The sequence below is a fragment of the Leucopleurus acutus genome, assembly GCF_964270905.1.
Source record: "Leucopleurus acutus genome assembly, chromosome: 18".
NCBI classification, from domain to species: Eukaryota; Metazoa; Chordata; class Mammalia; order Artiodactyla; family Delphinidae; genus Leucopleurus; species Leucopleurus acutus.
In genome coordinates this window covers 7876443-7900990 of record NC_139160.1, presented here as the reverse complement: position 1 = coordinate 7900990, position 24548 = coordinate 7876443, and the positions used below count along the sequence as shown (strand labels likewise).

Sequence of the window (24548 nt, the reverse complement as noted above, 5' to 3'; positions counted from 1 at the left end):
TGGGGACTCGTGCCATCTGGCTGCACTGCAGAGACAGAGGCTGGAGCTGCAAGCTGCCGACATGGTAGAGATTCAAGGGGATCCCAGAGGAGTGAGCCCCAAATTCTGCCTGCAAGCTTCCCTCAACTCCTAGGCTGCACAAAAACCAAGGGAAAACACAAGAACCAAGTGGGAAACAGCAGTGAAGTGGCTAAAACCTGAGCAGAGACTTCAGCAGCAGTTCTGGGAGCCCAAGGCTGGAGGGAAAAGGGTCTAGAAGTAAGGGCAGTCTGTAGCTAGACCTACCCAGACAAGGTCTACAACCCAGAAGAATATTAAATGCACAAGACCAGACCAATAACAGAGAAAAATGAGAAACAGAGATTCACAGATAAACCAGGTTTTGCAGTTTAAAAAATATATAATTAATATGAAAACAGACGAAAAGATGATGATTTTTACCAAAGAACTAGAATCTATAAACAAGAGTCAAATGGAAATCCTAAAACCGAATAATGCAATAACTCAAGTTAGGAATTCAAGAGAATATTAGACATAACAGAAGAGAGAATAGTGACCTGGAAGGTAAGTCAGTAAAAAATGTCCACATTTATGCACAAAAAAGAAAACAAAGAGGAACATGCAGAAAAGAGCTTAAGGGCAACATGGGACACAGTACAAGGTCTAAAATACATGATGCTCAAACTAAGCGAAGTAAGTCAGAAAGAGAAAGACAAATACCATATGATATCACTTGTATGTGGAATCTAAAGTATGGCACAAATGAACCTATCTACAGAACAGAAACAGACTCACAGACATAGAGAACAGATGTGTGGTTGCCAAGGGGGAGGCGGGGAGGGAGAGGGATGGACTGGGAATTTGGGGTTGGTAGATGCAAACTATTACATTTGGAATGGATAAACAACAAGGTCTTACTGTAGAGCACTGGAACTATATCCAATCTCCTGGCATACCATAATGGAAAAGATAACTTAAAAAAAGAAGGTATGTGTAAAACGGAGTCACTGTGCTGTACAGCAGAGATTGGTACAACATTGTAAATCAACTATACTTCAATTAAAAAATAAATTAAATACATGATGTTCAAAACCCAGAACAGGAAGAGACAGACAATGGAACTCAATCAACATTTGAAGAAACACAGGCTTAGAATCCTCTTAAAAACTGAGACAAGTCATCAAGCCATAGATTCAAGAAGCTCTATAAACTCTAATCAAGAGACATATAAAGAAAACCACATAGGCAAATGCTGGTTGAAAAACCTAAGATAGAGAAAATCTTAAAAGTAATTTTGGGGGAGAGGTGTACACATTTCTTTCAAAGGAGCAAAAATAAGACATACAGTTAACTTTTCAACAAAAACAAGAGAAGTTAAAGAATGGAGCCTCTTTACAGTGATAGAAAATTACTGCTGACCTGGAGTGCGACACCTCATGAAACTATCTTAGGTGCAGTGGGAAACCACAGGAGGTTTTTGAGCAGGTGAACAAGAAGATCTGAGTTACAGAGATACTGGATTATTGGGATGGCAAGAACAGAAACCAGGAGGGCAGCTAGGATGCTTAAATCATGGTCCAGGAAAGAGATGACGGTAGCCTGGACCACAGTAATAGTATTCAACACAGCGGGAAGATAGATGAGAGGTGTATCCTGGAGGGAGACTCCACTAAATGTGCCAGCATGAGGCTGAGGGGAAAGAGGAATCAGTCACCAGCCCCAGGTGTTTTCATATGAGCAACTCAATAGACAGTGATGCCATTTCTGAGATGCAGGAGACTGAAGATGGAAGAGGTTAAAAAGGGGCATGAAGAGTTCAGTTCTGAACAGGTTGAGTTTGAGGCTCCTGGTAGACAAGCAGGCGGCTGGACATAGGAGTAGGGAGCACATAACTCCCTCCCTCGGTTCCTTCACGCTTGGCTCAAATGTGACCTGATCTGTGAGATTTTTCCTGAACACCCTCTACAGAAAAGTAAGCCCATCCCTATCTATCCTTCATCCCTCTTATTTTGCTTTATTTTTCTCCATAACACTTATTACCATCTGACACATTGTTTCACATTTGCCTGTCTCCCCTGCAAAAGACTATCCCCTCCTTGTGACCAGGGATGTTGTCTATTTTGCTCACTGCTGTATCCCAGGATACCTAAATGTCCCAGGTGCCCCTAGTTTTGTGTTAAATGATGCAGCCAGCCTGGGAGAGCTTTCAAAGGCAACTATGAAAGAAATGTCAGCAGATAATTTAAGTCAAGTACCCTAAGTTCTAAACGTTTTGTATATTTTCTCTCTTACCCAACCATCACCCCCTCACTCCCTATCCCTTATCAGAAAATAAAAGCAGGAGGGATACAGTGCTGTCTTCCCAGGGCCCTCTTCTGCTCATGGCTGTGTTCCAAATACCTCCCAGAGTCTTAGTTTGGGTCAATTCAGCAACAAGTCATAAATGAACATACGTGAAAGCCAGTAACACAACTGTGTGTCTAGGTCCATAGTTCCACCCGAGGATTTCTTCCTGACATTTTATGGATATATTAAGTCACCACTGGGCAAGAGAAGTGATTATAAGGCAAACAGCCTTGGCTTGAGATAGAATATTCAACATCTTTTTAAAAAATCAAACTACTAAACATTAACCAAGATGAAAACCATCACATTTAACACACCATGTCAATATAGCTTGTTTAAAGAAAATAAACACTTCAGTATATGTTAGCACCTTTCTCAATAATCTTTCACTATTATAATCTCCTGTTCCAAACATAAATTTATGCAGAACATGTTTTTATGTTTCAACAACTAATAGCAGTGTTCAGCTATTATCTAGTATATAAGATTGTTTTTCAATATTTTGGGGGGGATTATACTCTCAACTACTCTAAGGGAGAAATTAATACAGATTCTGTGAAGAGACACTGCCCCATCTTATTAATTTTCTTAATGTCTTCTTAATAAAGACAATTACAATCAAGACAGACCGTAAAAGAATAACTCAACGTTCTATTAGTGTGTTAAAATTACTCTTTGCCAGCACTGTCTCACCTCTATTAAAAATGAAAAATTAAAGACATTTCAGCAAATATACACGTTAAAAGTATACTGTGGGGAAAAAACAGAAAGACTTCAATAAGATATAGAAATTTATAGAAATCACCTAGAAAGGCAATTTAACAAAGATTAATTACTTTAATAAAGATTAAAGTTTTTCATTTAAAATATTGTGTAACAGCATAAATCTGCATTAGTAAGAATGACAAAATGATATTGAAGGGAAAAAATGTCAGAATCCAACAAAGTAACTGATACTCTAACACATTATTATGAGTTTAATGTCGTTTATCTCTGTCAGTATCAAAGCCAGGTTTGTCTTATACGTTTTTCCTAAAATTTCACATGGTAGGGGGGAAAAAAAACACACTGGTTTGAGCTAACTTCAACATTATGTAATTTTTATTCCCAAATGCTAGTTTCAAAAGAAACAAAGCATCCTAGATTTTTTTTCACGTGGTACTGCTAACAAAAGAAGAACAGAGCATCTCATTTCACCTCTGGCTCTGTACTTGCTTTGCATGAACTTGCTTTGAACTTATTTGTCATTCCAATTTTCATTAAAAAGTACAGTGAGTCACCATCCTCTGTACAGAATTAGAGCTATGGATAATGGAAAAAATAATCTCCAGGTGAAACGAACACTAGGAGGAGATTAAAACTCCTACATCCTAAAAAAGATCTGGAGTTTTTCTCAAGTCAAAGGCAAACATAAAAGCCTAACAAATGTTTTACATAAAATACGGCACCGAGTACACAGCTGCTGCTCAGCCGTCATCTGAAAAGACTAGATGAGACACGTTCGTAATTCTTTTCTCCTTTGAAGGAATTATTCTTTTAACCTAACAACCTTCTCATTCAATTATATCTGTACTTTCCCAGAAATCAAATGCATGAAGAGAAATCAGAATGGGCCCTTCCAGCATTTAAAAAACATCAAGACCAGTGGTTTTATTATAGTGACAAACTTTCCAGCGTTTGAGAAATCAACCTAACGATCACTGTTGCCCAACTCTGTGTGTCCCCATCAACAAACCAAGTGGGCACCCAGAAGCCACGGCTCCTTTTCCACATCCTCCTTAAATCTGACTCACTTCTGGAGTGGGTGTCAGAACAGGGGTGGGGCAGGTGTCCAGCGATCCCAGAAAGGACCCAGTTCTGCTTATTCCGTGTTTCAAGAATTCTGTTAAGTTGATCAGGGTGCAGCCTGGGCTGCTCGAAGAGAACTGCACGGCCTGATTTCCTCTCCACAAAACTCCAGGACTGCCTCTAAACCTCCAGAGACACTGAATGTAGTCCAGCAGGACAGCTGACTTACAGAGTTATTCAGTCGTATGCAAATATTTATTGACCACCTACTAAGTGTTAAACACTGTGCTCAGTGCTCAGACAGAACTTAGAGGTAAACAAGATCCAGCTGCAACATCATATCTGCACAAGATAAAAATGTTAAAATATGAAAGTAGCGGTGAACTTCTCACCCAAGATGCATACTGTCTCACCCCGAGACCTCAAATATTGTTCCCTCTGCTTAGAGCACTCTCTCCTATTAACTCCTACTCATCCCATGGACTCAGATTAAATGTCACTTCCTGTCATGACCTTCCCAGATTCGGTGGGATACCCTGCTGTGTGCTTCTAACAGCGCCCAATGTTTCCCTTAAACATCTCCCTTTTAAAGGTAATTGCTTTTTTTCCCCTTAACATCTTTATTGGAGTATAATTGCTTTACAATGGTGTATTAGTTTCTGCTTTATAACAAAGTGAATCAGTTATACATATACATGTGTCCCCATATCTCTTCCCTCTTGCATCTCCCTCCCTCCCACCCTCCCTATCCCACCCCTCTAGGTGGTCACAAAGCACCAAGCTGATCTCCCTGTGCTATGAGGCTGCTTCCCACTAGCTACCTATTTTACCTTTGGTAGTATATATAAGTCCATGCCACTCTCTCACTTTGCCACAGCTTACCCTTCCCGCTCCCCATATCCTCAAGTCCATTCTCTAGAAGGTCTGCGTCTTTACTCCCGTCTTGCCCCTAGGTTCTTCATGACCATTTTTTTTTCCCTTAGATTCCATATATATGTGTTAGCATACGGTATTTGTCTTTCTCTTTCTGACTTACTTCACTCTGTAGGACAGACTCTAGGTCCATCCAACTCACTACAAATAACTCAATTTCGTTTCTTTTTATGACTGAGTAATATTCCATTGTATATATGTGCCACATCTTCTTTATCCATTCATCCAATGATGGACACTTACATTGCTTCCATGTCCTGGCTATTGTAAATAGAGCTGCAATGAACATTTTGGTACATGACTCTTTTTGAATTATGGTTTTCTCAGGGTATATGCCCAGTAGTGGGATTGCTAGGTCGTATGGTAGTTCTATTTGTAGTTTTTTAAGGAACCGCCATACTGTTCTCCATAGTGGCTGTATCAATATACATTCCCACCAGCAGTGCAAGATAGTTCCCTCTTCTCCACACCTTCTCCAGCATTTATTGTTTCTAGATTTTTTGATGATGGCCATTCTGACAGGTGTGAGATGATATCTCATTGTAGTTTTGATTTACATTTCTCTAATGATTAATTATGTTGAGCATTCTATCATGTGCTTGTTGGCAATCTGTATATCTTCTTTGGAGAAATGTCTATGTAGGTCTTCTGCCCATTTTTGAATTGGGTTGTTTGTTTTTTTGTTATTGAGCTGCATGAGCTGCTTGTAAAATTTGGAGATTAATCCTTTGTCAGTTGCTTCATTTGCAAATATTTTCTCCCATTCTGAGGGTTGTCTTTTGGTCTTGTTTATGGTTTCCTTTGCTGTGCAAAAGCTTTGAAGTTTCATTAGGTCCCATTTGTTTATTTTTGTTTATTTTGTTTATTTTCCATTTCTCTAGGAGGTGGGTCAAAAAGGATCTTGCTGTGATTTATGTCATAGAGTGTTCTCCTATGTTTTCCTCTAAGAGTTTGATAGTTTCTGGCCTTACATTTAGGTCTTTAATCCATTTTGAGCTTACTTTTGTGTATGATGTTAGGGAGTGTTCTAATTTCATTCTTTTACATGTACCTGTCCAGCTTTCCCAGCACCACTTATTGAAGAGGCTGTCGTTTCTCCACTGTATATTCTTGCCTCCTTTATCAAAGATACGGTGACCATATGTGCGTGGGTTTATCTCTGGGCTTTCTATCCTGTTCCATCGATCTATATTTCTGTTTTTGCGCCAGTACCATACTGTCTTGATTACTGTAGCACTGTAGTATAGTCTGAAGTCAAGCAGTCTGATTCCTCCAGCTCCATTTTTCGTTCTCAAGGTTGCTATGGCTATTCGGGGTCTTTTGTGTTTCCATAAAATTTGTGAAATTTTTTGTTCTAGTTCTGTGAAAAATGCCAGTGGTAGTTTGATAGGGATTGCATTGAATCTGTAGATTGCTTTGGGTAGTAGAGTCATTTTCACAATGTTGATTCTTCCAATCCAAGAACATGGTATATCTCTCCATCTATTTGTATAATCTTTAATTTCTTTCATCAGTGTCTTATAGTTTTCTGAGTACAGGTCTGTCTACTTAGGTAGGTTTATTCCTAGATATTTTATTCTTTTTGTTGGAACAGTAAATGGGAGTGTTTCCTTAATTTCACTTTCAGATTTTTCATCATTAATGTATAGGAATGCAAGAGATTTCTGTGAATTACTTTTGTATCCTGCTACTTTACCAAATTCACTGATTAGCTCTAGCACTTTTCTGGTAGCATCTTTAGGATTCTCTATATATAGTATCATGTCATCTGCAAACAGTGACAGCTTTACTTCTTCTTTTCCAATTTGGATTCCTTTTATTTCTTTTTCTTCTCTGATTGCTGTGGCTAAAACTTCCAAAACTTTGTTGAATAATTGTGGTGAGAGTGGGCAACCTTGTCTTGTTCCTGATCTTACTGAAAATGGTTTCAGTTTTTCACCATTGAGGACGACGTTGGCTGTCGGTTTGTCATATGTGGCCTTTATTATGTTGAGGAAAGTTCCCTCTATGCCTACTTTCTGCAGGGTTTTATCATAAACGAGTGTTGAATTTTGTCGAAAGCTTTTTCTGCATCTATTGTGATGATCATATGGTTTTTCTCCTTCAATTTGGTGTATCACATTGATTGATTTGCATATATTGAAAAATCCTTGCATTCCTGGAATAAACCCCACTTGATCATGGTGTATGATCCTTTTAATGTGCTGTTGGATTCTGTTCGCTAGTATTTTGTTGAGGATTTTTGCTTCTATGTTCATCAGTGATATTGGCCTGTAGTTTTCTTTCTTTGTGACATCTCTGTCTGGTTTTGGTTTCAGGGTGATGGTGGCCTCGTAGAATGAATTTGGGAGTGTTCCTCCTTCTGCTATAGTTTGGAAGAGTTTGAGAAGGATAGGTGTCAGCTCTTCTCTAAATGTTTGATATAATTCGCCTGTGAAGCCATCTGGTCCTGGGCTTTTGTTTGTTGGAAGATTTTTAATCTCAATTTCACTGCTTGTGACTGATCTGTTCATACTTTCTTTTTCTTCCTGGTTCAGTCTCAGCAGTTGTGCATTTCTAAGAATTTGTCCATTTCTTCCAGGTTGTCCATTTTATTGGCATAGAGTTGCTTGCAGTAATCTCTCATGATCCTTTGTATTTCTGCACTGTCAGTTGTTACTTCTCCTTTCTCATTTCGAATTCTATTGATTTGAGTCTTCTCCCTTTTTCTGTTGATGAATCTGGCTAATGGTTTATCAATTTTGTTTATCTTCTCAAAGAATCAGCTTTTAATTTTATTGATTTTTGCTACTGTTTCCTTCATTTCTTTTTCATTTATTTCTGATCTGATCTTTATGATTTCTTTCCTTCTGCTAACTTTGGGGTTTTTTGTTCTTCTCTAATTGCTTTAGGTGCAAGGTTAGGTTGTTTATTTGTGATGTTTCCTGTTTCTTAAGGTAGGACTGTATTGCTATAAACTTCCCTCTTAGAACTGCTTTTGCTGCATCCCACAGATTTTGGGTCTTTGTGTCTCCATTGTCATTTGTTTCTAGGTTTTTGATTTCCTCTTTGACTTCTTCAGTGATCACTTCATTATTAAGTAGTGTATTGTTTAGCCTCCATGTGTTTGTATTTTTTGCAGATCTTTTCCTGTAATTGATATCTAGTCTCATAGCATTGTGGTTGGAAAAGATACTTGATACAATTTCAGTTTTCTTAAATTTACCAAAGCTTGATTTGTGACTCAAGATATGATCTATCCTGGAGAATGTTTCATGAGCACTTGAGAAAAATGTGTATTCTGTTGTTTTTGGATGGAATGTCCTATAAATATCAATTAAGTCCATCTTGTTTAATGTATCATTTAAAGCTTGTGTTTCCTTATTTATTTTCATTTTGGATGATATGTCTTTTGGTGAAAGTGTGGTGTTAACGTTCCCTACTATTATTGTTACTGTCAATTTCCCCTTTTATGGCTGTTAGTACTTGACTTATGTATTGAGGTGATCCTATGTTGGGTGCATAAATATTTACAATTGTTATATCTTCTTCTTGGATTGATCCCTTGATCATTACGTAGTGGCCTTCTTTATCTCTTGTACTAGTCTTTATTTTAAAGTCTATTTTGTCTGATATAAGAATTGCTACTCCAGCTTTCTTTTGATTTCCATTTGCATGGAATATCTTTTTCCATCCCCTCACTTTCAGTCTGAATGTGTCTCTAGGTCTGAAGTGGGTCTCTTGTAGACAGCATATAGATGGGTCTTGTTTTTGTATCCATTCAGCCAGTCTGTGTCTTTTGGTGGGAGCATTTAATCCATTTACATTTAAGGTAATTATCGATATGTATGTTCCTATTCCCATTTTCTTAATTGTTTTGGGTTCGTTATTGTAGGTCTTTTCCTTCTCTTGTGTTTCTTGCCTAGAGAAGTTCCTTTAGCATTTGTTGTGGAGGTGGTTTGGTGGTGCTGAACTCTCTCAGCTTTTGCTTGTCTGTAAAGGTTTTAATTTCTCCATCAAATCTGAATGAGATGCTTGCTGGGTAGAGTAATCTTGGTTGTAGGTTTTTCTCCTTCATCACTTTAAATATGTCCTGCCACTCCCTTCTGGCTTGCAGAGTTTCTGCTGAAAGAACAGCTGTTAACCTTATGGGGATTCCCTTGTATGTTATTTGTTGTTTTTCCCTTGCTGCTTTTAATATGTTTTCTTTGTATTTAATTTTTGATAGTGTGATTAATATGTGTCTTGGTGTGTTTCTCCTTGGATTTATCCTGTATGGGACTCTCTGTGCTATCTGGACTTGATTAACTATTTCTTTTCCCGTATTAGGGAAGTTTTCAACTATAATCTCTTCAAATATTTTCTCAGTCCCTTTCTTTTTCTCTTCTTCTTCTGGCACCCCTATAATTCGAATGTTGGTGCGTTTAATGTTGTCTCAGAGGTCTCTGAGACTGTCCTCAGTTCTTTTCATTCTTTTTTCTTTATTCTGCTCTGCAGTAGTTATTTCCACTATTTTATCTTCCCGGTCACTTATCCATTCTTCTGCCTCAGTTATTCTGCTATTGATCCCTTCCAGAGTATTTTTAATTTCATTTATTGTGCTGTTCATTGTTGCTTGTTTCCTCTTTAGTTCTTCTAGGTCCTTATTAAATGTTTCTTGCATTTTCTCTATTCTATTTCCAAGATTTTGTATCATCTTTACTATCATTACTCTGAATTCTTTTTCAGGTAGACTGCCTATTTCCTCTTCATTTGTTAGGTCTGATGGGTTTTTACATTGCTCCTTCATCTGCTGTGTTTTTCTGTCTTCTCATTTTGCTTATCTTACTGTGTTTGGGGTCTCCTTTTTGCAGGCTGCAGGTTCGTAGTTCCCGTTGTTTTTGGTGTCTGTCCCCAGTGGCTAAGGTTGGTTCAGTGGGTTGTGTAGGTTTCCTGGTGGAGGGGACTAGTGCCTGTGTTCTGGTGGATGAGGCTGGATCTTGTCTTTCTGGTGTGCAGGTCCACGTCTGGTGGTGTGTTTTGGAGTGTCTGTGGCCTTATTATGATTTTAGGCAGCCTCTCTGCTAATGGGTGGGGTTGTGTTCCTGTCTTGCTAGTTGTTTGGCATAGGGTGTCCAGCACTGTAGCTTGCTGGTCGTTGAGTGAAGCTGGGTCTTGGTGCTGAGATGGAGATCTCTGGGAGATTTTCACCATTTGATATTACCTGGAGCTGGGAGGTCTCTTGTGGACCAGTGTCCTGAGCTTGGCTGTCCCACCTCAGAGGTACAGCCCTGACCCCTGGCTGGAGCACCAAGAGCTTTTCATCCACACGGCTCAGAATAAAAGGGAGAAAAAGAGGAAGGAAAGAAGGGAGGGAGGGAGGGAGGGAGAGGATAAAATAAAATAAGATAAAATAAAATAAAGTTATTAAAATAAAATATATTAAGAAAAAAAAATTTTTTAAGTGAAAAAAAAACGGACGGACAGAACCCTAGGACAAATGGTGGAAGCAAAGCTATACAGACAAAATCTCACACAGAAGCATACACATACACACTCACAAAAAGAGGAAAAGGGGAAAAAATAATAAATCTTGCTCTCAAAGTCCACCTCCTCAATTTGGGATGATTCGTTGTCTATTCAGGTATTCCACAGATGCAGAGTACATCAAGTTGATTGTGGAGATTTAATCCGCTGCTCCCGAAGCTGCTGGGAGAGATTTCCCTTTCTCTTCTTTGTTCTCACAGCTCTCAGGGGCTCAGCTTTGGATTTGGCCCTGCCTCTGCGTGTAGGTCGCTGAGGGCGTCTGTTCTTCGCTTACACAGGACGGGGTTAAAGGAGCAGCTGATTCGGGGGCTCTGGCTCACTCAGGCCGGGGGGAGGGAGGGGTACGATGCGGGGCGAGCCTGCGGCAGCAGAGGCTGACATGACATTGCACCAGCCTGAGGTGCGCCGTGCGTTCTTCCGGGGAAGTTGTCCCTGGATCCCGGGACCCTGGCAGTGGTGGGCTGCACAGACTCTCTGCAGGGGAGGTGTGGAGAGTGACCTGTGCTCGCACACAGGCTTCTTGGTGGCTGCAGCAGCCTTAGCGTCTCATGCCCGTCTCTGGGGTCCGCACTGATAGCCGTGGCTCGCGCCCATCTCTGGAGCTCCTTTAAGCAGCCCTCTTAATCCCCTCTCCTCGCGCACCAGGAACCAAAGAGGGAAGAAAAAGTCTCTTGCCTCTTCGGCAGTTCCAGACTTTTTCCGGGACTCCCTCCCAGCTAGGCTAGCCGTGGTGCACTAACCGCTTCAGGCTGTGTTCAGGCAGCCAACCCCAGTCCTCTCCCTCGGTAATTGTTTTCTTAATGGTCCCTCCTCTCCCTGCTACTCTGTACCATCCAGGCAGTCAGGACCCCTGTCTGTCTAGCCTCTGCTATCATAATGCTTGATACACAGTTGGTACTCAAAAAATATTTCTTGTCTAAAATAATGTGGTCATTGTTGATAAAGAGAAATAACCAATTTAAATTTATTTCTTAACTCTAGGTTATATCAATAGTTTTTTAATTCTTCAAAATTGATAACCCATATATTTTTTTCATTTAAAAATGGCTCATTTTAAGTTCCATCCTTCTGAAAGCTCCAAACGTCAAAGAGAAGTATTTAACATTGCTTCCAGATATTCAACTGTTATTTCATTCTTCTTTTTTTTTTAAGTGAAAGCAGGTTTTTTTGAGAGAGACACACATTGCATAGACAGAACGTGCTCCGTTCTGCAAGGCAGAGCAGCCTATTTCATTCTTCTTAATCTTAAATTAAGTGTTTTTATTAGACTGAAAAACCTCTTAATCAAAATTAAACTTCTCTTAAGCACTTTCTCCAAAATAAAAATACTCATATTGAAATTGTATTTACCTTTGATGGGTCATATCTTCTGAGTGCTTGTAAGAGTTGTGGAATTTGTATTCTCGTCTCTTCTTCACAGAAGAAAATCCATGATGAATTTCTGCTATATGTTACAGAAAAGCTGACAAAAACAAATAGGTTACAGTAATCACCTTTATAAAGTGAGTTTATAATAAGGTTTAAAACTGATCAACAGGAAATGGATGAAGGACATACAAAATGGCAAGAAATCTGGATTTTTTTTCCCATAATATTTTTCTTCCGTGTATAGTTTAAGCGTATAGGAAAGCCAGATACTGTTGGTTTATGAAACAGCTAGACTTCTTAAAGTTAATTCTTTCTGTGACAAACCCCAATTCAGAAGAGACATAATTCTCAAATAAAATATCAAATATATTGACATTATATCTTTTAAGAAAGAAACATATTTAAAAATAAAAGCTATTCATGATTAAGAATCAATCATCAATGCTTAAACTGTATGAATAATGCAGTTTGACTATAAACATATCTAATTTCTCTAATAGTAAGTTAAAGTACTTCTAAAGACACATGGTACACTAGATATAAAAACAGGAGACTCAGAGAACTGAATCATTTTTGTAAAAAATCCAAGAAATACCTAATTAGTTTGAAGTAGTACTTATGATGTATAGCTTGGGAAGAATTGTTTTAGATACGAGACAAACAGTAAGGAGCTGGGGAATTACGGTCACTGTAGATTAATTCAAATAAAACCCACTGCCTAGTGAAACAGGAAAAAAAAAAAAAAAGAATCAATCATCAAGAAATCTGATTACAGTAGTGGTCATGGAGTCCAAATGGACTTTACTTCCTGACTCTGAGGGAAAAACACCCTCTGAGTAAGAAAACTAGGGAGCCTACGAGCGTCAGGTAGAGATGCCAATAACGAGCGCGTGTCACGTGAAACGTACTGCGGTAACAATGGAAGTATGGTCCACGCGCCTTCCTGCTGAGCCAGCTGGTGAAGGAGGAGGACTCTGGGGACTTCCTGAAGAAACAATCGTCAAAGCAGAGAAACAAATAAAAAACACAATATGACCGCAGCAATTTCTTCAGAAGACTCAAATTTAAAACCAGGTATTTTTAAAGATCTGACGCTTTGCTCTTCCTACTCGTCTCTTTTCTCTTCCCTTTGGAGCTACTAGAAGTGAAGGATTTTCGCTGAAGCCACACAGCCTCCTCAGCCCCCAGGCTCTGCATGGCGCAGAGGCCCTCCAGGAAGGGTCTCCAGTGACACCCGGAGCAGACCTGGAATTTGCAGGCGTGCAAAGGCGACTGGAAGGCAAGAGCCCAGGGGAAGTCAGGGCAAACTCAGAGGCATAAAGACTGCTTTCTCTGTGTACACAACAGAGGAAGCACGTGGAAAATAAAACACTTCGGGCTAAACAAGAGGATATAATAGCCAATTTACCTCAAGTGAAGAAAAAATTTTAGAGTGCCCTAAAAACACTAAAACACCATCCTAATGAAGAGCTTTGGGTCTAAACACTAGAAATAGAATCCTCAAGTATTCAGGCAACAACAGTAATAGCGTAATGATGGAATATCAAAATTTATAAACTTAGGAGGAACTAAGATCCAGAAATAGACACAACTACGGTTACATATACATACCTGCTCTACTACAGAGAGAGAGAGAGTCGTATCTTTAAAGCTATCAATGTGAGCTTTGAAGTTAAGCACTATTTAATCTATTTCAAGTTGAGACAAGTCAAAACCCAGACACCTAATATGCTTGGACACCCCCCAACAAACTGTAGGATATTCTGTGTTTTGTAGTGCCTACAGCCCGGTAATTGTTACAAAAGACTTTAAGAATACATGCTTAACTATATGAAATATTACCACACTAAAGGAGATGCCATACCATTCTTTAAGTTCACATACGTTTATTATTTAAGAAGAAAAGAATGGTTTCCAATATAACTCTTCGGGCAATCAAATAAGCCTCATTTCTTCATCGCATGCAGTATTTTTTTAACTGCCGTGGACAAATATGAAACGTAAAAACAGCAATCAAAGGTTAAATCACACTAACAATACGGCACGTCAGAGAGAAAAACCAAACTCCTAAAGGTTGAACTGGCAGCACCCCGATGTAATCTGGGCTTTCCTACTGTTGATTCTGAATAATGAAGGAATTTTCATTGTCTTCAAAAACTGCTATATGTATGTGTGTATATATATATATACACATATATTAGCTATATGCTGTATACATGTATATGCCATACACATACATATATACGCCATATCTATACATATACATGCCCTATCTATACATATACATGCATATACAGCTATATGCTTATACATACGTATGGCATACATATATACACATACATATATATCACACACATACACATTCATGAGGATTACATAAGAGCAAAAATCATGTGTGAAGAAAACTAGTAACATTAATATTTGCATAAAACTTTCAGATAATTATGGGAGCATGCTAATATGAACTAGCTAGAAAAGAAAGCAAACACTAAAAGAAGTCTTACAAGAAAATAAGTTGCAAATGAGCTATTATATAGCAACTGAAATTATAATAATGAAGACATTATGACAATGGGAATGTCTTTCTGTCAAATGTTAAAACACATAATTCCAACCATGTAAAACAACATCACAAATGAATAGAGACTGGAAAGGAGCCAGAATCAGAAGGATGAAATTACTACATATATGCTTTAAAATATATTTTAACTAAAACATTGTTTTGAGCAAAAATAAATACGAAAATGTGGTTACCAAACAAGAACCACCCTTCCGAGTTTTAGGAACTATACAAGTGATGTCCACAAGTATTACACCCAGACGGGTAACCTCTGCAGAGAGGCTGTGAGGGCGCTTTCCTGGCAGAGGTGCAGAGGCAGGCCTACGAATACCTTCTGTCACGACAATCTGCAGGAGGCAAAGGTTCAGTCAGCGCAAAGGAGTTATATTCTAGACTAAAATAAACGCTCTGGATTACTAGTGGGTTACAATCTTTCCTATCTCCATTACTTTCTGTTTACTAAGTCACATGCCTGGATTTTGTATTTGCTTCAGTTGGTGAACACAAAAATGGCAATCAAGTTTTCTGTACCCCTGTATCTCCAAATAGAAACATTTCAAAAGTGAGTATGCTATGCTGATAACTGTCTCCAAATATGTGTGAATACCTCTGTCTTAAAAATATAAAATAGGTCCTCCCTTGATACTCAGAAACCTGGTCTTGATTAACTCTTGATTAAGCCAAAGCCATTCTACTTATAAACTTTTGTCTACTAATCCTCAAAAAGGACCAAGAGCTTCTATTCTTGTTTTATATATATGTGTGCATATATATATGCATGTATGTCTGTCTGTGTGTATATATTCTGTGAGTGAATGCACACACAGACCCAGACTTAGATACACACATACTCATATGTATTAGCACCTCTAAGATAAAATAATTTAAAAGGTTACAATAAAATTTTCCACCAAAGGATCTTATCTCAGTTCTTACCACTCGAGATTGTAATAATTTATGTTCTTTATATCTACTGTCTGTTCTATCCGCAAGAATTAAACCTCCTTAAAGATGCCACATCACCACCTGACAGCACTTTTAGATGAAAATAGAGTTTTTTAGTATGTAATTGCAGGGATGAATAAGGAAGAGTTTTCAAACGAAAAACCAAGGAAAAAGTAAGAAAATGTTCTATCAACAGAGCCCTTTGGAATAAAAGCTAAAAGCTATAACAAAGGCAGTCATGCCTGTCAGCCATCTAAATGATGCCTATTCGCCAAACCATGATTCTATTTCAAACCTAAAAGTTGAAGGTAAAATTCTATCAAAAATGAGGTAACACCATAACAGAGGCAATCATAAAGGGACTAAAAATACAAATAATCAAATATGGGTAAATGACAGAAAAGGAAAAAAGAAAAAAAAGTTGATCACAGTAATTTAAACATCTTACGTTAACACTATTTGTCTTGTTGAACCAAAATCTACCTTTCTTTCCATCACTGGCATCTACTGCTATCCTAATAAGCATTTTGAAGTCAGAAAGCCTACTGGACCTTCAGGCAGTACTTCCTTTGAACATTTTTTATCATGGCATATTCACATTTAATGCCACTAATAATTACTGAGAACCAACAAATTCAGAACCCACACTCTACTTCAGTACCTGTTTCTCATATATATTCATCATCTTCATTTGGGAGAGGGTTTGGATTGCATAGCTGCGTATTCTGAAAATGCTTTGAGACTGGAGAAAGCCCATTATTCTTGATATGGAGGCAGAAATCATTAAAAATTTATATCTAGAATGAGTATGAATGAAAAAGCCAACACTGGAACATGGATCAAAGTAGATTAATATTTTAAATGTCATAAATAACTTTATTAGGCAAATTTGGTTTTGAACCACTTTAGTCTTTCTGCCTCTGTCTGGAAAAAGCTCAACTAATTTAACTCCATGATGCTGGCCTCTTCCCTTGTCAACAGACTATTTCCCAATATTCGTTACTTGTCCATACCTTAATTTAAGTACATGAGTTTATGGTCTAATTCGGTCTCATTATTCGGACCAAGTACTAAATTAGAAAGCAAAAACCAAGATATTTGTTCAGTATTAGGCAACAGTTCTAAAGGACTGAATCCTGCTTTTAAGACTGATTCCAGTTCAACTGTATGTCCAAATTCCAACTATTACATAGTTCTTAGGCACTGAACTTTTAGACCAACAAATAAATCATGACAAAAATTAACATCTGTTTATTGTTATTTCTTCCATAAGAAGTAGGTCTATCTTATGAAGATATAATATCCTGTTTGGAACATACATCAGACAGATTTACTAGCCTTTAAAAACCCAGGATTCACATGTGGACCAGGAGATTACAGTGATGCTATAATGACAAACATTCCAGGAATCTGAGCCTATGTTAAAATATATTTTTTCCCCCAGAAACCTGTCATTTCCTAACAAGAGAAAAATATTACCTCATCATTGATATAATTTCTCTTTATTAAATATTTACTTTGAAATGCATTACTATGTACATTTTTATAGCCATATAACTCTATTTTAATGAATCATTCACTCCTTCATGAAAGGCAATAAAGCTTAGCATGTAGGGACCTGATTTCTGGGAGCAAAGTGCTTGCATCAGAATCCTCGCTCCAGCTCTTCAGCCTTGAGCAAGTTCCCAGACCTGCCTGTGGTCTGTTATCTCACCTCTAACATGGGGTTCACAACAGTCATGGGGTCAAGTGACTTAATACATGCCAAGCACTTGGCACAAGCTTGCATGTGATGGTTATTAATATTATTATGATCGTACAATATTTGTTGAGCAACTACTATGTGCCAGGCGCTGTTCTAGGAACATAGGAAACATCTGTGAAAAGACCGGGCAGAGTCTTGGATCTGACCTCTTGGATCTCAGGTCCTAATGCAGGATACAGGCAGTAAGCAAATATATCTAGAATATAATGCCAAGGATAAATGGCATTAAAAAAAAAAGCCGGGTAAGGTGAGAGAGGGCACAGACCACTGTTTACGAACTGGCGTGGAATTCCTTGCACACAGCAGCGGCAGCGATCTGCCGCCTGGCCCCGTGATTAAGGCCCCACCTGTGTGTCAGCAGGCAGATCAGAACTGAGATGCAAGCCTGGCCGCACTGCTCGTTAGTGATGTGAGCTTGGGCAAGTCGCTCAATCCCTCTAAGCCCGCTTCCTCTCTGCAAATGGGGAGAATTACAGAAACCACTTCATAGACTTAGATGAGCTGACTCTTGAAGGCGACATAGTGTATTGACATGAGCGCGAGGTAAAGTAACGGCCATGGTGAGCACTCAGTGGACGTCCGCTGCAGGCACTACTATGGCTTCCAACCCTCCTCCAGGGTCTCTACTGCAGACCCCGGCGCCACGTGTTAGGTGTCTCACTAGTCCCTCCAAGCCCACCTCCCCAAATGTGAACTCATGGTAGTAGCTCACAGAGTAGCTGAGCCCTTTGATAACATCCCGCAAGACCCAAGATTTCCTCTCTCCATCAGTGGGGGTCCTCACAGTTGCCCCGGCAAACTCTTCCTGTTTCTTCAAGGCTCAGTTCAAATGTCATGACAAAGCCTCCGCTGACCTCTCCCAGCAGGGCGGGCGGGCTGCTGCCTGGCCTGTGTTCTCATGGTGGCTGCTGATGCGGCTGCAGGAAGTGACATGCAGTGCCCCGCCCCCCATCACGAGCCTCCAAGAGGGGGGCACAGGCAGGGCCCCCCTCCACAGTGACTCACCGGGAAAAGGTCGCCCTGCAGGGCATCACCCGCCCCAGAGCACTGGCCTCCTCCAACACGTGCACGCATGCATTGCCACCTCACTTGGTCCCCTGGGCACCGATGTCACCACCAGGAGAGTGAGATCTAAAGTGACCACTCGGGACTTCCCTGGTGGCACAGTGGTTAAGACTCTGCGCCCCCCCCCCCATGCAGGGGCCCCGGGTTCGATCCCTGGTCACGGAACTAAGATCCCACATGCATGCCGCAACTAAGAGTTTGCATGCCACAACTAAGGAGCTGGCAAGCTGCAACTAAGGAGCCCATCTGCCACAACTAAGACCCAGCACAACCAAATGTAAATAAATAAAGTCAGTAAATAAATAAATAAACCACTTGTATGGGTCCCTAGCCCCAGACTCAGAATCCTGCGTGGCAACGTCCAGCTGGCCACCCTCCATGAGCTGGGGAGACCCCGAGTCTGGCCTCTGAGGTCCTGAGTGGGCCGAGCCCACTCCCACCAGATTCACACCAGGTAGAAATCTCCGGTAAGGGAAGGTGTCCAGATGCTGGGCGCCAGACAGAGACCCACATTCACGACATGGTGTGAAGAATTCACTACAGCTGAGCAAGCCCCAGAGGGAGTGCACTCGGTCTCACTGCCCCGTTTTCTCCTGCAGCATCTCGCCCAGGCCCTTGCCTAAGTAAATACTCCACAGAGATTTGGGAAATGGATGCATAAATTCTTACTCAACAGCAACGCAGTAAGAACTCCACTTTAATAAATAACTCAGTGTGATTACTTAACACCTACCGATTACGACAGAAAACAAACTTTCACTAAATAATTCAGCATCCGATTGCTCTCACCTAAAAAGGAAAGTTTTGTGAAAGCGACTTGATTCTCACAGCTAACCTTTTAATGAAGCACCTCAAGCTGTCTCCTTGCCAATATGATAACGTCTAAAACTAGAAAACACAAGGCCACTTTCTCAAGCTTCTTCACGCTCCTCCGTGAAAGGCTTTGCTTCCAGCTTTCCTGCCTTATCGCATGGGAATGAGGTTTTTTAAACTAATGAGCCAAGACCTAGCTCTTCTTGAGAAAACAGTGATTTCCAAACCTTTCTGTGAATAAGCAGAATCATTTATTTGTAAGGTTGTGATTCTGCCAGCTTTTAAATAAAGTTCGTACCACAAAAGAAGGCAACAAAATTGGAACCGTCTGCTCTCTTCAGAAGCTCTTTAGCTGTGGGAAGGGAGAGTATGGAGGTTTCTAAGCAGCTAGTCTGGCCCCTTTGGGCCTAAAACAGAAAATGTAATCCATTATTGCCATAAAATGAAATCTACAGGGGCACCATCACCCCCCTAAAAAGAAAACCTTATAAGCCTAACCCACTTCTGAATTTTCTTTTCTGTATTTGGAGGATGCCTTAAAAATGCGTCCATACGTAGATGCAGAGAATGGACTTGAGGACACGGGAAGGGGGAAGGGTAAGCTGGGACAAAGTGAGAGAGTGGCATGGACATATACACACTACCAAATGTAAAATAGATAGCTAGTGGGAAGCAGCCGCATAGCACCAGGAGATCAGCTCGTGCTTTGTGACCACCTAGAGGGGTGGGATAGGGAGGGTGGGAGGGAGACGCAAGAGGGAAGGGATATGGGGATAAATGTATACGTATGGCTGATTCACTCTGTTATACAGAAGAAGCTAACACACGATTGTAAAGCAATTATACTCCAATAAAGATGTTGGAAAAAAAAAAGGGTCCATAACTTATCTGTGGTTCTGCCCCTCCCTCAGGTCCTGCCTTCATTCTAAATGCAGCCTGTCCCCTCTCTCTGAGTAGTCACTCCTACAGGGGCTTATTCCCTGTCTCCCATTCAAAGTGATTCCCCAACCACACATGACCTGTGCCTTGTGCTAAGATCATACTTCAGAGTCTTCAAAATGTACATGAGTCTTTATTTTACTAGAACCTAGTTTTAAAACAACACGATGATGCTCTCTCCTCTCTCCTTTATTGCCTCCAATTTAATCTTATTTTGAAATTCCTTTGGCGAATATTAATGGCTTCTATAATTTTAAGCAAGTGTTGATACATTTCTGAAGGTGCAGTAAAAACTGTGTCAATCTAGGATCAGCCTTGGTTACCGGATCCCAGGTCTCAGAAGGGAAAAAATACTCTCATTTGACAGCCTCTCCATCACAACATAAACTCAAGCTTCTCCAACAGAGTCTTCGCCAGAGACCGAGCTGACTGCGCCCATTTCACGTAACAAAAAAAAACAAGAATTTTCACACAAACACTGACTCAAGAAGGAATTTTTTCCAAGTTCAAAAAGCAGAAGTCAAATCACAATTGACACACAGATGCCACGCACATAACAGGTATTTAAAACAAAATACACTCAAGGGCCTGATTAATTCAGAGATTGTTGCACAAACTCTCCTTACGGGTTTCTGTTAGCCTTACCTCCACCTGGCTTTTGTTCATGCACCTCTTTGTATAGTCAATCTTTATAAGTTCACATTACCCTTCCATCTGTAATGCAGGGAGAAAACACTCAGGAAAAAAGGTAGCACTTCTTCCAAATCTGCATTCTTCTATCTGTAGATGTACGTTTAGGAACCCTGTGCTGGTCAACCACATTACCAGCTCTACTTTCCATCCATTTTGATCTAGAAAGATCACTATTCCTGCTAAAACACGCTTTACTCATCCCCCCGAACAAATCCTAGGTCCCCTGGCATCCCAAAAGCAAACCTTCCTGATGACTCATGTCTTCGTCTTCCAGATCTGGTTCCCTGTTCCAAACCAACATCCCTCCAGCTAATTTCCTGTCTCTCCTATCTGATCTGATAGAAGTCTTCCTTCATGTGCTGTTTACATATCGCTCTACTTCCTAAACAACTTCATGACCACCGTTTTTCTCAAGGGCCCCATGGACTGTCTAGAGATGTCCTGTTACGTTCAAAAGTACCTAATGTAGCTACAGATGTGCAATGAATACTGTTGAATAGATATTTTAATAGACTTATTTCGGATTTCTAACTTCTACTTAATGATACAGTCATTTCTATTATGAGATCGTTACCATCTACCTTATAAGTAATTCAAAGAACTAGAGTATCTTTTCTAAATCCTCTCTAACTCGGCTCCACCACAATCCAGAATGGTTCTCTGTACACAGGAAGCACTTGGTAAAGTCTGCTAGCTTCCCGACTAGAAGAACTATATCATTATAGACTTCAAAACCATTATGATCTGCCTTATAAGCATCAAACCTGGAAATGGGAGTGACAACTCCCAATGACCCAGACTGTTTCAGAAAACAAGGGAAACAGCTTCACCACTCTGGTAACAACTCCGAGTACAGTGTCGTGTTTCAGATAGAAAGCTCGCTTAGGCTCCTGTTTTTATACTCAAATGAGAAGAATGAAAAACGTTTGTGTTTTCGATAAGACCACATTTTAGCACCTTGAGGCGAAACAAGCGTAGGCAATGACTTGCCAAAGCAAAAGAGAACAGCGAGAAGCAGATGCCTAACTGCGGAAACCATTACATTTCTGCACCTTAATTTCTGGCAGATTTCGTAGTCAAGTGCAACCCGACAGGAGTAAGGAATAAATAAACAGCAGTTCTAGATATCTGGTGGCGTGGAAGAGATATTTTGGACTATCAGATAAATATTCAGATGGTAAAACTTGTGGCTGATTCCTCCCTCACTAAGCAACTGTGGTGAATGCTCATGGTGGGCAAATCGATGGAGAAAACCAAAACTGCAACCTGAAGACTTCATGATTCAGGTCGCAGGTGACATCCTGTCCCGTTAGAGGCGCAGCACATACCTGGCAGACCATGGGGCTGACCCCTCAGAGGAGCCAGCCTGCTTCTGCCGCAGCACTGGTGATGCCCTGACAACTCTGCCCCGGATTCGGCTGTCCCTGTCTTCCCCAGCTGACGACTAGGCTGTCAGTTCTTTTTCAAGAATATGTCAGTTTCTTAAACCAAGTTCCAGTCAGGTTGCAACTAGGGAGCCATTACCTGCCTCTCCAAGTGACTTTGCTGCCCTATAGTCTGTGCATCTCAGCACTTAATTCTCTGCAGTTAATCTTCTTTCACTGTTTTCACGTAGTTCTAGGTCAGGGTAGCTCATCATTGCCCCAGGTATTGTCTACAGACCCGGTGTGAGCTTTTGACAATCTGTGGATCTCCAAGATGCTATTATGGAATAAATTCAACTTTAAATCACATACGTAACATAAAGAACTCTACAAAGAGAAAAAAAATGAACCAGTATCATGTACAGATGCAAACTGTAAAATCTTTCCAGCCATTTCAACTACCAAAAGACGTGTTAACCCAAATATGAAATTACCTGAGTTATAACAGTACACCCTGGATCTTGTGAGCAAATTAAATCCAAGTGCTAAAATGAAATTCTGTCATAACTACTTCAGTACTCATAGCTGGCTTCCACGCTAGGAAAGAACTGAATAAGAAAAACAGACTATCTGATAATTAAAGGGAGGTTTCCAATTGCTTTAGCCTAGACTCCATTTATTATCACGGAAATTAGATGCTGGGGGAGGGGTTTGCTTGACGATACTGCTTTATTAGGTGTCTTTAAATGTAAAACCAATATTGCCACCTAGTGGCGATCTAAGTCACCAGCTAAACAGGTGGTCTAAATGGCAAACTGTAAATGCAAAGGACAATACAAATTAAGTAGAAGCATACTGAAACTAAACAGAAGCGCAGAATACACTGCTAGAAAAGTTCAACACTTTAGAGAAATAGAAATGTTTTCTAACCTTTCTAGGAAAGGTTACCACAAGCAGAACACTGATCATGGTTGAACCATATTACAGCGTGTAACCAGGATGTTACATTCTTATGTTTTATACTGACCTCAGAGAACTTTAGAAAAGAGAGACACAAGGGCTTCCCTGGTGGCACAGTGGTTAAGAATCCGCCTGCCAATGCAGGGGACACGGGTTCGAGCCCTGGTCTGGGAAGATTCCACATGCCGTGGAGCAACTAAGCCCACGCACCACAACTACTGAGCCTGCGCTCTAGAGCCCACGAGCCACAACTACTGAGCCCTCGTGCCACAACTACTGAAGCCCACGCACCTGGAGCCTGTGCTCCGCAACAAGAGAAGCCACCGCGATGAGAAGCCCACGCACTGCAACGAAGAGTAGCCCCCTCTTACCACAACTAGAGAAAGCCTGCGCACAGCAACGAAGACCCAACACAGCCAAAAAATAAATAAATAAATTTATTTTAAAAAAATAAAACACACATGAATCTGCCTCTACAAAAGGGAAGGTACTTCTGGGAACAAGGTACAGAGATATATGTGCCCTTAATTCATATATGAATTCAAACGATACATAACTCTGTCCTGACATCATCACTGATTCACAGTTTGGGGTAACAGCCAAGGCCCAACTGAGCTAAATTCCATGAATGCTCACCTGAACCCCACTGAGGGACTATGTGGGGCCCTGCTCCCCGACCCCCGCACAGGCCTCTACCAGAGCCCACGGAGGAACCCCAGCCTGTCAAGGTTGCTGCAGGACTTCCTCTCTGATGGAATCTGAAAAGGTTTAGTAGAAGAAAATCTCCAAAGTTGGGTTTCCAGACAAAGAGGAACTTAAAACTCATCAACCTGCTCCTATCTCCAAGTAACCCCCCCCCAAAAAAAAACAAAAAAACCAACCACCTGTCTATAGCCTGCAACACTTTCCTCTCCCTTGAGAAGGTATGAGGAACCGAGGGTCTGTCCTTGCGGGGACGTGGGGAGGGTGGATGAATTTCATACGTAAAGCATTTAAAGATTAAGCACAGTAAACTTTCCTGTCAGCAGTGCCTTAACCTTGAATACCATTTACAGTTGTTCATTTTTCCATTGATATCTCCAACCCTTTATTTCCCAGCTCCCACCAACAGAAAGAAGCTGTCTGTCAAACACACAGGTCTCTTGTCAGAGAGCGCTTGATGGCTTTTACCTGCAGACAGCACTTCTGTCTTGAAGGCCACAGCCACATAGTGGAGCGGGCTGGGAGGAATTTCTTTGCTTGGCTAAAAAAGAAAGCTCCTATATGGCAGCACAAGAAGGTAGCTCTTCCTTTGCCCCAAACCTCCAGCATCATTCAGAACAGATTTAAACTCAGCTCACGCCTATTTCAAACATCATTAAAGTGTACCTGGACGTGTCAGTCTTTCTCTCCATAATCCTTCTTGGATATTACATTATAAATCAAATCAAAAGTTCAATTAATAAGATCCAATTTAAAAACGGATTAAGAAACTCACAGAAGCAGCACCGCACTAAGGTTAATG

General features: G+C 40.4%; 1 protein-coding gene across 1 annotated transcript in view; it reads right to left on the bottom strand.

The window, feature by feature from the left end:
- The window catches only part of B3GLCT (beta 3-glucosyltransferase), a 108832-nt gene that overhangs the window by 49791 nt on the left and 34493 nt on the right, over positions 1-24548 (bottom strand). Inside the window, exons 5-6 of the mRNA XM_082859744.1 lie at positions 12849-12925; positions 11923-12034 (exon numbers count right to left, since the gene is read on the bottom strand). Of these exons, the coding sequence (XP_082715870.1) occupies positions 11923-12034; positions 12849-12925 (189 nt within the window). The remainder of the gene's footprint in view (positions 1-11922; positions 12035-12848; positions 12926-24548) is intronic.